Genomic DNA, 15,171 nt, shown 5'->3' on the forward strand with positions numbered 1-15,171 from the left:
GAAATTCTCATTCAGATCATGAATTGTTTTCCTGACTTCTTTGTATTATTTATCTGTGTTCGTTTGTATCTCACTGAGTTTCTTTAATATTATTCTCAATTTTTTTCCAAATATTTCATGGATTTTCCTTCATTGGGCTCTGTTAGTAAAGAATTGTTGTGTTCATTTGGAGATGTCACGTTGAATGCATGCATGGACAACAGTAGTGGCAGGTACAGTGTACCTGTCATTTGGCTACCCAATGGTACACTCAGGCACAGGAAGCAGTGGGCAGGATGCATTGATCCCAAGGCTTTGGATGACCAGCATAGATGCCATGGGTGGTGAGCTGGGTGGGCCTGAATTCAGGCCTCTAGATGGTGTATGTGGCTGTCAGCTAATGCAGGTCAATCTTCAAGCCACTGGATGATGTGCTCCGGCACTGGCAGCAGTGGGAAGGGCGGGACTGTCCCAGGCACACTGAAGGCGCATACAGTTGTACCACAGCCCTTCTGTTGGAGAGGGTGGGGTTGCTATCAGTAGCTGTGGCCCTAGGCAGGTGGCTATCAGATTCTAGGGAGTATATGCTTTGGCTCCCTTTGTCTATGGGACAGCTTTCCTGGCATGCTGCACTACCTGTTCCCTGGAGTATAAGACATTGCATAGACGAGAGTGCTGGGGACCTGGCCACACTGCTGGCTACAGCCAGCACTGCCACACCTCAGACCTCTGTGAGGATGTGGAGGGATGTCAGCAGGGGCAGATGTGGAGATGAAGGGGCTGCTGGACCATGGCAGGATGTAGTTTGGTGGGGACTGGGCTCCCAAAATGGCATGAAATTGTAGCTGCTTTGGCCTGAAGGAGGGTGGTAGGACCCAATGCAAACTCTCATTGAAACAATGTTATTGCATGGGCTCCAGGCAGCTCCCTATACTATGCTAGGGCCTGTGTGAACTGAGGTGCTCTTCTGTGGCCAGGATTGCAGAAATCTGCACTGGGAATGTGGACTACACATTGTAACGTGCAGATCCAGTGCTTATCCTTTCTCCCTAATGGGGAGTTCCTACTGGCTATCAGTTGATCCTGGCCAAGCCAGTTGCCTTGCTTTATTCTCCTTCTGTGCCTCAGAGGTTCCTGTCACTTCCCTGCTGAATTCCAGTGTTCTCTCTAGAAACTCTATTTGATGTTTGGCAATCCACTTGCTGTTTTGGACCTTTGATAAAGGGGAGGCAAGAGCTGGACACCTCTAGTCAGCCATCCTGAACTATTGTATCTTTTTTGTTGTTTTTAATTTTTGAGTTGTGAGAAGATTTTATATATTTATTGTGTATCTGGGTTTACTTTTCTGAGAGTTGCCTATTTAAGGTAGTTTATCTTACTGATTTGAGTGAACTTCTATATTCTGTATGTAATACTTCTTATTCACCATCTTTTGATTATACCTTCCCTTGAGGCTACTTCAAGTATCCCTCTGTCCTCCACCCAGATGCTTTCTAAGACTATTTACCCCTTTAAAAAATATTTCCTAATATGCCTCTGATAAGACTATAGACCTTTCAAAATGGTATCATATGTTATATGATATCATATGTTATAAATGGTATCATATGTTATAAAAGTCTGAAGAAACTTTGGTGTCTGTTTCCAAAGTCTGATGGTCATTGGAAAACCAAGAATTCTCACTCAGCAGCCCTTAAATTATTCAAATCTAATGTGAGGTTGAAAGAAATAAAGAATTTAGTGCCTCCTTGATTTAATCAACTATGGAAATGATGCTCTCTCCACTAATCCAAAGAAGAGGTAGAGATAGGTCAAGAGAGAATGCTGTACAGTTTTGAGCAGCCTTTGCAGAATTATTTAAACAAAAATATCTACTGATTTTAGAAAATATAATAAAAAATTGTTATGAGAATGACCCTTTTTCTACCTTGAAGGTTTTTTGACTTTAACAGTAGAATTCCCTAGATAAAACTTAATTTTAAGTTAAATTTTGTTTATTTGGAAATTCAAATTATCAGTATTAAAAACACTCCGTGTATTTAAAATATTAAACTTACTCAAGTGAAGCATTAAGAATTTGGAACTAAAATAAATGAGATAATGAGAAAGTGAAAACATATTTTTTATAATTAACAGCTCATTTTGAGTTAATTATATACAATTACCAAAATCTAATTGCAATTTATTTTCTATTATCTGTGGGAAGAATCACAGGCAAGGGAGCTTACATTGCTGCTTCCTTCCTCCATAAATGCTATAGAATGAAAATAAATAATATGTGAGGCCTTAATGACAAATAAGAGCAAACAGTACAGCACAGCTGAGCCAAACCACTGGAAGATAATTATCACATAAAAGATGGTAATGACTTAAAAAGTCTCAAGTTGTTTACAGGTCCTCCAGTTTTTTGTTTTTTGTTTTTTTACTTTGTTTATTGGTAATACAAAGATGACCCTTATAAATTAACAGTTTTGTAACTCTGCATACTCCTAAAAAATCTGACCATTTTTATATTTTCATATAATACTAAGCAATTCAACAAAAAAAATTTTTTTTTTTTTTTTTTTGAGACAGAGTCTCACTTTGTTGCCTAGGCTAGAGTGAGTGCCGTGGCATCAGCCTAGCTCACAGCAACCTCAAACTCCTGGGCTCAAGCAATCCTCCTGCCTCAGCCTCCCAAGTAGCTGGGACTACAGGCATGTGCCACCATGCCTGGCTAATTTTTTCTATATATATTAGTTGGCCAATGAATTTCTTTCTATTTATAGTAGAGACGGGGTCTCGCTCTTGCTCAGGCTGGTTTCAAACTCCTGACCTTGAGCAATCCACCCACCTCGGCCTCCCAGAGAGCTAGGATTACAGGCGTGAGCCACCGCGCCCGGCCTATCAACAAAAATTTTTATTGAACACCTATTGTTGAGAAAAAAACAACCTTGCTAAATACTGCAGGAGATGAAGAAAAGCCACTACCTTTAAGTACCCTAATAGTAGAATAAGGCAAATATACACATATTTATCATCTATACAGAATATAAGGACTATACAAGAAACACAAAGAAAATATTTCTGGAAGAGGTAATATTTGAGATAAGTCCTAAAAGACAGGAAAGAGTTTTGACAGGCCAGAGATAGGGACCTATCCTCCCTACCTGAAACACAAACAACTGAAACACACATACACACCCTAGGGAATTAGACCATGGACACCTTTGGGGGAAAATTATTCTGCTTACTATAGCTCTATATCTAAAAACCTGACCATTAAGTACTGTTAAGTGAAAAAAAAAATGTGTTCAATTTTATCTCGAACATATACTGATGTTGATTATATTTGTAAGCACAAAGAAATGTTTAGAAGGAAACATATCCGAGTGCTAATACTAAGTCAACCAAGACAGGCTAGAAAATAAAACAGGGAATGAAAGATGACTGATATTTTCTTGATATGTCTTTGCATGTGCTATCTTTTATAAGAGAAATGTTTACTTTCAAGTTTTTTTTAAGTTTAATTTAAAATATTTTAAGATGTTTCATGAAATAAGATGTATAATATAAACACACCACACATACTCATAAATAGGAAGTTATATATAAAGATTAGCTATAGATGAGATTATGGGTACATTTTATTTTTTTCTTTTGGCTTATCAGCATTTTATATTTTTGTCTACCACAAAAGAAAGTAAATCATTAAAGATATAGATAAACATGAATAGCATGAAGAAAAAAATATTTTAAATTAAAACATATATTACAAAGTTCATACATATCAACTAAAGATGAAATATAATGCTCCTATATAAAAAAATGTGGATACAAGCAGGAAATTAAAACTCCACAAAGAAGAAACACAAGGGGTTAATATACGTATAGAGAAATGTTCATTCTAATTGAGTACTGAATAACTACAAATTACAATAGGATTCCATCTTTCCACTGACTAAACTGTCAAATATCATTTAACTCAGTGATCCCCAACCTCTTTAGCACCATGGACTGTTTTCATGGGAAGACAATTTTTTCATGGACCTGAGGGTGGGGGATTGGGGGATGGTTTTGGATAATTCAAGTGCATTACATTTATTGTGCACTTTATTCCTATTATTATTATTAAATTGTAATCTACTGGCCGGGCGCGGTGGCTCACGCCTGTAATCCTAGCTCTTGGGAGGCCGAGGCGGGCGGATTGCTCAAGGTCAGGAGTTTAAAACCAGCCTGAGCAAGAGCGAGACCCCGTCTCTACTATAAATAGAAAGAAATTAATTGGCCAACTGATATATATATAAAAAATTAGCCGGGCATGGTGGCGCATGCCTGTAGTCCCAGCTACTCGGGAGGCTGAGGCAGAAGGATCGCTCGAGCCCAGGAGTTTGAGGTTGCTGTGAGCTAGGCTGACGCCACGGCACTCACTCTAGCCTGGACAACAAAGCGAGACTCTGTCTCAAAAAAAAAAAAAAAAAATTGTAATCTACTATGAAATAGTTATACAACTCACCATAGGTTGGGGACCCCTGAAACTATATAAATCAACATTGGAGAGCTCATTTATATAGTTGATTGAAAACACACCTCTATTCTCTTGTAAAACTGTTAAAAAATTACAGTTAAAGGGGAAAAAAAAGACATAAACCTATGTAGCTGCAGAAAAGTGAAGAGGAGAGGACAAAGAGATCAAAGATGTTATAAAATTTTAGAAGCCTAGAAAGCAGATGTATGAGTTGAAACTCAACTAGCAAAGTAGAAAAATCAAAACTAAAATATCTGCTAGCTGAGGTTGAAGGAGATTATACATTGAAACATGCCAGAGAACTTCTGAAAGGTTCAGGGACTGATGGAAGCAGGTAGGAATGCAGGTGGGACTAAAAGTAAAGCTGGCTGAAAGCAGTCAAAAGTGAAGTCCTCCTCTATGTGTCCTTATCTTGTGGAGAAGACTGAAGGTTTATCTCCTGGAAGAGGCTGAAAAAGAATGACTCTGGACATGGGGGCCTGAAATACAGTTGAGGGCTGAAACCCAATAGTTAAAAGGGGGAGTAAGTGAGAGTCTACATAATGACTGATGGGTCCCTTTTCTCTTACTTGACTGGGCTCCCCACAATGGCAGCCAAGCTTATATTAATACAATGCTTCCATCCCTTCTTCCCACCAAGGCAGAAGATTTATCCCTAGGGAAACTGACTACCCAAAGGGAAAAGACCTATCAATGGCAACAGGTAAGGGTCCCCAAGGTTCCCACCTGATCATAGTGAAGTCTGCTAATTGACAAGCCTTGCTCACATACACTTACAGCTTTCAATAGGTTTTAACTGTGTTTCTTGTAAATATAAGTGGATCATGAGATCATGGATCAAATATAAGTTCATCATGTATAAAAAATAAGAAAATGAAGGATGATTCTTGAAATCTATAATAAAGAAATAGCTATAGATAAAGTCAAAAATTTATCCTGAGAAATGTTCTTCAAGACAAAATTTAAAATAGAAAAACTCTATATTATCCAATAACAGCCTAATAGATAAAAATTTGGGCATTATTACCACACAACAAATATTTTTTGAATAAATTAATTACTATGCTTTACAATTATATACTAAATAATTTCTTATCTTAAGTAATAAGAAAATATGATACAGTAAAAAAGTGACAAATTCCTGTATAAGAATAATCTCTATTATCAATATAGACTATAATATGATACAAAGAAAAGTAGGAGAAAAAGGTTCAAAGGATTATCTCTGAGTTTTAGGATTATGAATGATTTTTATTTTCTTTTTTATACTTTTCTACCTTTTTCCAAAAATTTATAATGAGAACATATTTATTCATGTGGCCAGAAAATCAAATTAACCAATATAGAGCCATAATTTTATACTAAATATATATTAAATATGTCTTTAATATTCTTGCCTTCACCACTCCTCAGTTTACCTTGGTACACAGTCACTCCCATTCATATCCAGATTGAGTTCTCGGGCTTTCATGAGCTCTTTGTCAGCAATCAGTTCTCTCGATTTAAACACAGCTTGAGTTCTTAACCTGTAAAAATAAATTTAAAGAATTTTTAATTCTGTGGAGTCTGATAAACTGAATGGTAATCCTTGCAAAAACTATGTTCTTTCAGTTAGATCCCCAGGTCTTATTTTCAAATTAAAATTGAATCTGTCAAAAATAAATTAGTAATTCCTAAGTATACATAAATAAAAACAAATTGATTTCATAGAAATTCAAATTATATTTATTTATAGGGGAGTAAGGAAGATTAAGTTGGTTAGAATATCACTTAAAAACTCAAAATTATATAGATGTTTTTAGTGGGAGCATTTAAAGCCTCTTCTCTAGAAAGTTAAATATTCCCTCTAAAGCAAGTGTATTTTGATCACATGAGTATAAATGGGAATTTTAGTAACTCTAAGTATACTGACCTGCTCAACATTTACATGGGAGGCATCTACTTCTAATACTGACATTTCAAAGAGCTAGCTAGGGCTACAGTTCAGTAATTAATATATTTTCTCTGGGTCACAGGTAAATTCTTCCAGAAGAATTGGAAGACATTCTTTTCATCAATGCCAACTGACACCCATACTCATATGTACTGAGGAGGTAAGAACAATGAAAAAAGCAGCATAAAGGTCTTCTACCAGGAGTCTGGGTATTAATAAACTCTATCAAATATGTGACACTTACTACCTATTCTCTCAGTTTTTATAGAAATGTTCTCTGGTTATCTGTAAAAGTATATTCTTCTTTCAACTGTTAAATCAAACCATGAAATGATAAAAACATTATTAACACAGTACCGTCATTTTCATCATTGTTAAAAGACATTCTTATAATTGCAACTATGCACAGTGATGTACAAAAGGAAGTATATAGATTAATTACCTTCAGGAACTTATAGTTTAAGGCTAATATTTGTGATACTCACAATGAATCTATGAATTAGTTACTTTAACTTTTACTATATGTATTTACAGATGACTAAATGAAGGCAAAGGCATAGAACTCGCCCAAGGTAACATATTTTTTGGTGGTGAAGGCAGTATTTTTTTTTTAAATCATAGTTAGGTATAAAGTACATGTATTAAGGCATATTGTAAGTGTGGGAGACAAAAGCAAATATTTTTAATTAGCCTTGATTTTTATTCATTATATATATAATACTTTGCTCCAAAAAGGATTTAATGTGATTCTTGGTACTGTCATGAATAGTATTCTGGATAAATCCTCTCCAAATCAATCTGGAAAGGGCTCACAAAGATAATGCCCTTTTGGAACTTCTTATTGACTATTATGTAATAACAAGATAGAATGAATTGTTAATCACAATTTAAGTAAATGTCAAAGTCATGCCAAATTTATTTCAAAATGACAGGCGCATCCCAAAATTCTGAACTACTATTAACATTTCTGTGCTAACTCATTTGGTATTCAATTACAGATTGCCTTCCCAATAGTTCTGCTGAACATCCTGAGCACTATAAACAATGCCTTATGTATAGAAGATATTAATTCATTATTTAATTGAAATGAGATTCCTTGGGTCATTTAAATGACAAGTTCACTAAAGACATATAAAAGTTCAAATTATATATAAATTAGAGAGTGAGAAATACACTGAGAAACAAGATTAAGTCTTGTTCATTTTGGTACTCCTTCCATATAGTTCTGTATAGAGTAGGGGGCTTAGTAAATGTTTGCTGACACAAGGAAAATGAAAATGAAATACATACTACATTACACATTAAACACTAAGGTGCTAATTTTGTATTAATATTTATTATATAACTTAAAGTAGAGTTAGGTGAAAAAGAAACTAGATGTAAAAATTTTGAGTAGTGAGATTTTAACTGTGTTGTAATGAATAGATAGGGTGTAAAAAAAATGGATAAGTAGAGCACAGATATTTAAATCAGAGGAAAAAGTATGACTTGAGGAAGAAATGTCAATGACACATTGAAAAGATTTCAAGGAGACACACTTGCCTTTGGAAAAAAATTATTTCTTAGGAAAAGTGGGGCAAATGAGCAGAGGTGATTCTAGATTATAAAAAGCTTTGAATACTAGGTTGAATAAACATAATCTAATAAATTATCATGGGTTATTAAAATTCAGAGGTGGCACAATAAAAGCAATGTGTTAGGAAGATTCATTTGAGATAGATATTCTTGGTACATGATAGAAATGTGCAGAATGTTGAATTTCAAATAATCTTCATAAGTGATAAAATTACATAAATCCAAAAAGTAGGCCAGAGCATAGTGTAACTTTCAGCCTGGAAATATGAATTCTGATACTGATTACTTAAATGGATAGATCAGGCTTCTAGTTTTGGGTTGTAGCAGCTAACTTATGATAAACCACAGCAGAAGTAAGCAGGAGAATGAGAGATGAAAGCTGTTCAATCAAAAATGTCTTGAGTTTCTGTTTATAATAATAACAATACTATAATGGCTCATATGTGGTAATAATATAGTGTAATATTGGAATAATAATAATAATAATACCCCTATACTGTAATAATAAGTCACAGAAACTATTGTGCTCTTTCTTTTAATCCCTAGACTAATAGAAATGTTACGCTTATTTGGATCTTCTAACCAAGTCAATAATAACCTTTTCATTTCAATAATTAATCCATTATGCTGCTTAGTCATAATTGATGCCTTCATTTGAGCACCGCCTTTCACATGTCCCATTATTCTCACTTTATCCTTTTGTAATTGTTCTGATAGCAGAGCAACTGAAGCCTAATGCTTTCCCAGTGAAAGATGGCATTTGGCCTTTCTCCGAACGCTTAATTATTTCTACTTTCATTTCCATTGTAATAACCATTCTCTTCACTACAGGTTCACCTGGACTTGCAGTGGACTTGCTCTGGAGGTATGGTCATAAGAGCAAACACAGACTCATAAAATCAAATAAAAAAGTTAAAGTGATGCTGTGCCTAAGAGAACCCAGAAACAATGAGAGTAGCTGCTAGCATAAAAATGCTATGCCAATGAACTGCTTACACCATGTGGATTTGTTTACATGTGTGGAAGAAACTATTAATAGTTCCAGAATTATTAATTTAATTATTTAATTATAAATTATGCTTATGGGGAGGCTTGGCAACCCCCGCTTATAAGTATGGCATGTCATTAAGTCGGCTCATCCACAAAGCAGGGACTGCCTGTAACTACAAACCTTTCAGACATCAAAAAGGTAATGACAGAATACTAAAAACAAGCCTACACATGTAAATTTGATAACTTAGATGAAATGGACCAACCCCTCAAAAAGCACAAACTACCACAACTCATTCAATATCAAATAGATAACTTGAATAGCTCTAAGTATTAAGGAAATTGAACTTCCAATTTTAAAATTCCCAAAACAGAAATCTCCAAGTCTAGATGGTTTCACTGAGGATGTTACCAAATATTTAAAGAGGAATTAACTCCATTTCTACACAATCTTTTCCAGAATGTAGAAGTGGAGGGAACACTTCCAAACTCATTTTATGAGGCCAGTATTACCTCGATACTAACACAAGACAAAGAGAGTATAAAAAAAGAATACAAGAGACCAACATCCCTCACTGATACTGATGTAAATATCCTTAACAAAATATTAGTAAATAGAATTCAGCATATATATAAAATATATATGCTGAATATATATATATATATATATATATATAAAATATCATAAACTATGACCAAGTGGAGATTATTCCAGGGATTCAAGGCTGGTTCAACATTCAAAAATAAACATAACCCACCATATCAGCAGGCTAAATAACAAAAATCACATGATCATAAAAGGTATTTGACAAAATTCATAAAAGGGATTTGACAAATATTGGCACCTATTCATGTTAAAACTTTGCATAATCCTTAACAGAAAATAATTGATAAATTGGACTTAATTAAAATGAAAAACTTTTGTTCTGTTAAAGATCCTGTTAATAGATTGAAAAGACCAGCCATAGACTGGGAGAAAATATTTGCAATCCACATATCTGACAAACAACTGATATCTAGAATATATGAAGAACTCTCAAAAATAGTAAAAACATCCAAATGATCCAATTAGAATATAAGCAAAAGACACCAAAGAGATAATTTACCAAAGAGGAGAGGAAGGAAAACAAGCACATAAAAAGATGTTCAACATCACTAGCTATTAGGGAAATGCAAATTAAGGCCACAATGAAATATCACCATCCACATATTATTAGAAGAGGTAAAAATAAAAATTTGTGACGATACTAAATGTCAACATAGATGTGGAGAAACTGAGTACTATATAATAATAAAATAGCAATTTATAGCACTTTGGGAGGCCGAGGCGGGCGGATAGCTCAAGGTCAGGAGTTCGAAACCAGCCTGAGCGAGACCCCGTCTCTACAAAAAATAGAAAGAAATTAATTGACCAACTAAAAATATATATACAAAAAATTGGCCGGGCATGGTGGCACATGCCTGTAGTCCCAGCTACTCGGGAGGCTGAGACAGGAGGATTGCTTGAGCCCAGGAGATTGAGGCTGCTGTGAGCTAGGCTGATGCCACGGCACTCACTCTAGCCTGGGCAACAAAGTGAGACTCTGTCTCCAAAAAAAAAAAAAAAAAAAAAAAAAAAATAGCAATTTAGCTTCTGAAACACTGTTCTTAGAGAATTGTGGATAAATTTATAAGAACTGGTTATTAAATACGTTATACTTCATGACCAGAAAGGATTGAATTTAGAAGGTTCTAATCATTTGTTATATTTTATATTATGGTTAGTAGACATAAATATGGAATGATGACAGCTAATTACAATTCTTCACAATTTGATTCCACACCCTGAAATATCAAGCTTTTACTTAAAGCCTACTATCTCTACAATAATATCAAACAGCAAAGGATTTTGTATAATGATAATATCATTTAAACATTTCTTTGGAATCCAGTAATAATTACATTGGATTGCTCAGAGGTAGATACTTTAAGTTAACATTTTGTAAGACAAAGTAATCTTTCAAGTCTTCCACAGAAGACAGGGGAATTTACTTAGTAGTCATGGTATGCATCTTGAGCAAGATAAGATCCTGAAGAACCATTTTTTCTACACATGTGCTATAGTAACATACCATGTTCTTCAAACTGCAGACATTGCTGAAAGAACAGGTAGGACTCACCAATTATAATCCAGTCGAGACTGGTGAAGCTGCTGCTGCTTTAGGAGAAGCTTTGTCTCCTGCTGAGCCAGCAGATGCTGAAGGCGCTCCTTTTCAATTTCCAGCTCCATTTTCTGAAGCATCAGTTGCTGCCTCCTATCTTCTGAGAGCTGCTTTTTGAAATTAGTTTCACTGGGTTGCAGTGTCCTTCCACCATGCATCAGAGATGTCCAAGAAAGGCCACAATAACTGCAGGATTCTGCATGTGTTTTAGGATGTTGAGGGGCTATGTTTGTAGGATGTCTCTCATGAACATGATCTATTTCTTCAGAAAGTCTATGACCACAACACTGACTAGTTAGACTAGGCATAAGGTGTGGACATTCCTTCATCTTCAGTTCTTCTGGTAGAGCTTTTTCTGTTGGGACTGCATCCATTGGTTTTCTCCCTGGAGATTCATAATTACATGTTCTGGTCTCTTGTGGCACCCTATTTAGACCTTCTTTGGAATGATGAAGGGTTATTGGTTTCAAAGAATTATTCCTAAACTCCATCAAGGATTCTGAAGCTGAAACCTGATTTGCAGACTTAGGTCTCTGCTTGGTTTGATAGTAGGTTTGTGGTCTGGCAACACTCAAATAGGAACCATCAAGTTCCATAGATGAAGACCGGAGAGTGCTTTTCCTATTGGATACCTAAAAAGAACCACAAAATCACTCATCAAATAAGTACGCAATAAAGCAAGTTTTTTTCTTTTGGCTTTTCAGAAATCAATGATATATGTTTACCAAAACAAAGCTGTTGTTTTGTGTTCTTCAATATGAAATGAGAGTATTCACACAGATAAACAGACATGTACCACAAAGCTACATCCATTTTCAAACAACCTACATTTCAGTAAATCTATATAAGGATGAGAAAAAGTATGGCTACATGCTGCTTATGCAAGATCTTTGGTGATTTCATGAGTTGCAAATAATGAGGATTACATAAAATCAATTTTGAGAAGAGGCAAAAACATTAAATGTTAACGTCTTAAAATGTTTACTTTTTAATACTGAGCCAAGAAATCCATTCAGCCACCTTAAATACTCTTTGATTGGCCATTACACAGCATGAGATTTGATGTAAAACATTTCACCTTACACTGAACAGGATGTTACTTACTTACTGCTAGAACTTTGATGAGTTTTTATAAATATCTTTACAGAACACAGATAAAACCAAACACTTTCAACAAAATATGATTCTAATCAAAAGTGGTTATTTAAATACAAAACATTTAATTTCAGCTGCAAACATAAGTGATTTTCAATTAAGCTGTTCAAGTGATTACAGTCTGATAGAACTCAGGCAGAAAGGAATCAGTTGCAAATTGCCTCTGACAGGCCAATAGAGTGAGCTTTTCTAACATTTTAGCCTTAAGGCTGTTCTATCAGGGAGAGCAAAACTTAGTCTGTATCAATGATTCTCAAACTTTAACACGTATCAGAATCACCTGGAGGGCTTGTGAAACATAAAACTCTGGCTTCATCCCCAGAGTTTCCAACTGTCTGGAGCAGAGTCAGGGAATTTGCATTTTTAACAAGTTCCAAGGTGATGCTGATGTTGCTGATCTAGGCCCATACTTTGAAAATCACTGGTCTGTATCATGGAATATCTCCAGCTGCCTAACTATTGACCTTGGCCTTGGAAGGCTGAGTAGTTACACTTAGCTCAGCTCTGAATATCATTGAATTAGTACAACAAATAAGCAGCTTTTCTTCACAGTGTATTTCAGAAACATGGTGTACCCAAATTCCAGGTGGTTGTCCAACAGAAATATTCTAGTTAAACACAAATGTTGAGTGTGTTACTGATGAGCAACTTGCTTAGGAAGGTGGACACTTGTGATTAACAAAATAATAATGAAATAAATTAACATGGAAGAATCTTAATCAAACTGGACTAATAAAGGTGCATTTCTGAAAATGAATCCAGCCAATGTTTAGATTCTTCCAAGGGTAGCCCTTTACAACATAAAAACTTCCCTTCAATTTAGATCTTGAGCAAAGCAAAAGAGGACCACCAAGTCCAATTAACTAGCAAGATGGGTTGTTCAAAGATATATTACCCATAACAGCTGTTACTTCTTTTGGGCAGCCAGAATGTAACCTTTAAGACAAAGGCTGAAAGGAACAAATATCCACCTTTGAAGAGGTCTGTTTCCAAGGCTTATTCAATCTGTTCTAGATACATGGATTCAGACTTTACTGAAAGATAAAGACAGGAGAAAGAACCTAAGCAGTCCTAAACAAGTGAAATATCTGACATGTCTCTCATATCTTTTACTCTCATCTTCCTCTCCTTTATGCTTTCATTCAAAGCCCATTTATGTTAACTCTTCACTTCCTTGCCATTTTCTGTCTCTATTCAAGCAAATACAGGAAGTGTTCTGCTTATTCAACACTAACCAAATAAGCAAAACCAAATAAGCAAAAATTCTCCTTGATCTTCTATCCAAATCCACTGAAATAATCTTCCACTTTTCATGGATAATTATTTGCAGGCTGAGGGAAGCTTATTTGCTCAAGGCTGTAAGAGAAACATGACCTTTTCAGTAAACTAATATATTACAACTTCTATACTAGTTTCCTATTGCTGCTGTAACAAATTACCACAAACTCTGTGATTTAAAACAACACAAATTAATTCTCTTACAATTTTGGAGGTCAGAAATTAGAAATCTGTTTCACTGGGCTAAAGTTAAGGTGTTGGTAGGGCTAGTTCCCTTGGGAGGCTCAGAGGAGAGAGGATCAGTTTCTTTGCTTTTTCCACCTTCTAGTAGTCACCTGCATTCTTTGGTCTGGGGCCTTTCCTCCATCCTCAAAATGTATCACTACAACGTTTGCTTCCATCATCATCACAGTGCCTTCTCCTCTCACTCCTGCTCCCTCTTATAAGGACCATTTGGATTAAATCAAACCCACACAGGCAATCCAGAATAAGCTTCCCATCTCAAGATTTTAATTTGATCACATCTGCAAAGTCTCTTACTTTAAAAAGTCCCTTGTGCCATATAAGGTGACATTCACGGGTTCCAGGAATTAGGAATGGACATATTTGAGGAGACATATTCAGTCTACTGCAATTTCCTTTTAAATAAAAGCTAATTTATACACAATTTCTAGTCTAGAGATATAGAATTAATGAATATTTGGATCGCTAGCAGAAGTGGGAAAATATCCCCACTAATTTACTTTGTAATAGCTGAAAATGGTGGATTGATAAGTAAAAAGTGTCAACTAACAGAGATACATAGCAATACAATGTTTCCTGTCCTATGATAAAGGATAGAAGGCTATTACAGTGATTCTTAATATTTTAACTGAGTTTCTAAAGCAATGCTAAAGGATTTCCATTTAAGTGAAAATGAATAACATCTGAGAAGACTTGGTTCTCTTCAAAGAAGACATCCAATCCTGTACACCAAGCAGATGAAAAGCTACAGAAAACAAACTAGTCCTAGGCAAAATTTCTAATAAACTATATCATAAAAATTAATCTTATTTTATATCTACAGGGAAATTCTACTTCACATTAACCTCTCCTACTCTGAACTTCTGCAATACTTACTGTCAATACAAATATTTAACATTTATCATCTGCTACTTTGTGTGGTAAATGACCTTATTATAAAATTATTATACTTTAAAAATGATAGTTAAATTTTTAAAAGATCCAGAAACTTAACTATTTTTATATCATTATATATTCTAATTCATGTATTATTACATAATGAGACAAAGCATATTTATTTTATACTCTCATTTTTGTTTCTTAATATTATTTACATATGTGCATTTATAGGTACTGATGTACTCTACACTTTAATGGTACTGATTATGAAATTATTCACAAATTCAGGTATTCAGAATAATTCTAAAATATTTTGGGGACAGTTAACTTTTCATGTTTTTGAGAGGTAGTGCAGCATAATGATTTTGATGCATGCTTTGCTCAAAGAGAACATTGTCAATTACCTGCTGGGTGACTGTGCATGTGTGGAA

General features: G+C 34.9%; 1 protein-coding gene across 2 annotated transcripts in view; it reads right to left on the minus strand.

Annotated features, from left to right (window-relative positions):
• KIAA1328 (KIAA1328 ortholog) overlaps positions 1–15,171 on the minus strand; it is a 261,285-nt gene that overhangs the window by 81,919 nt on the left and 164,195 nt on the right. For both annotated transcript variants that reach the window (XM_012751793.3, XM_075993497.1), the window contains exons 7-8: positions 11,144–11,817; positions 5,905–6,012 (exon numbers count right to left, since the gene is read on the minus strand). In XM_012751793.3, coding sequence (XP_012607247.3) covers positions 5,905–6,012; positions 11,144–11,817 — 782 coding nt within the window. The remainder of the gene's footprint in view (positions 1–5,904; positions 6,013–11,143; positions 11,818–15,171) is intronic.

The sequence above is a fragment of the Microcebus murinus genome, chromosome 17, assembly GCF_040939455.1.
Source record: "Microcebus murinus isolate Inina chromosome 17, M.murinus_Inina_mat1.0, whole genome shotgun sequence".
Taxonomy (NCBI): Eukaryota; Metazoa; Chordata; class Mammalia; order Primates; family Cheirogaleidae; genus Microcebus; species Microcebus murinus.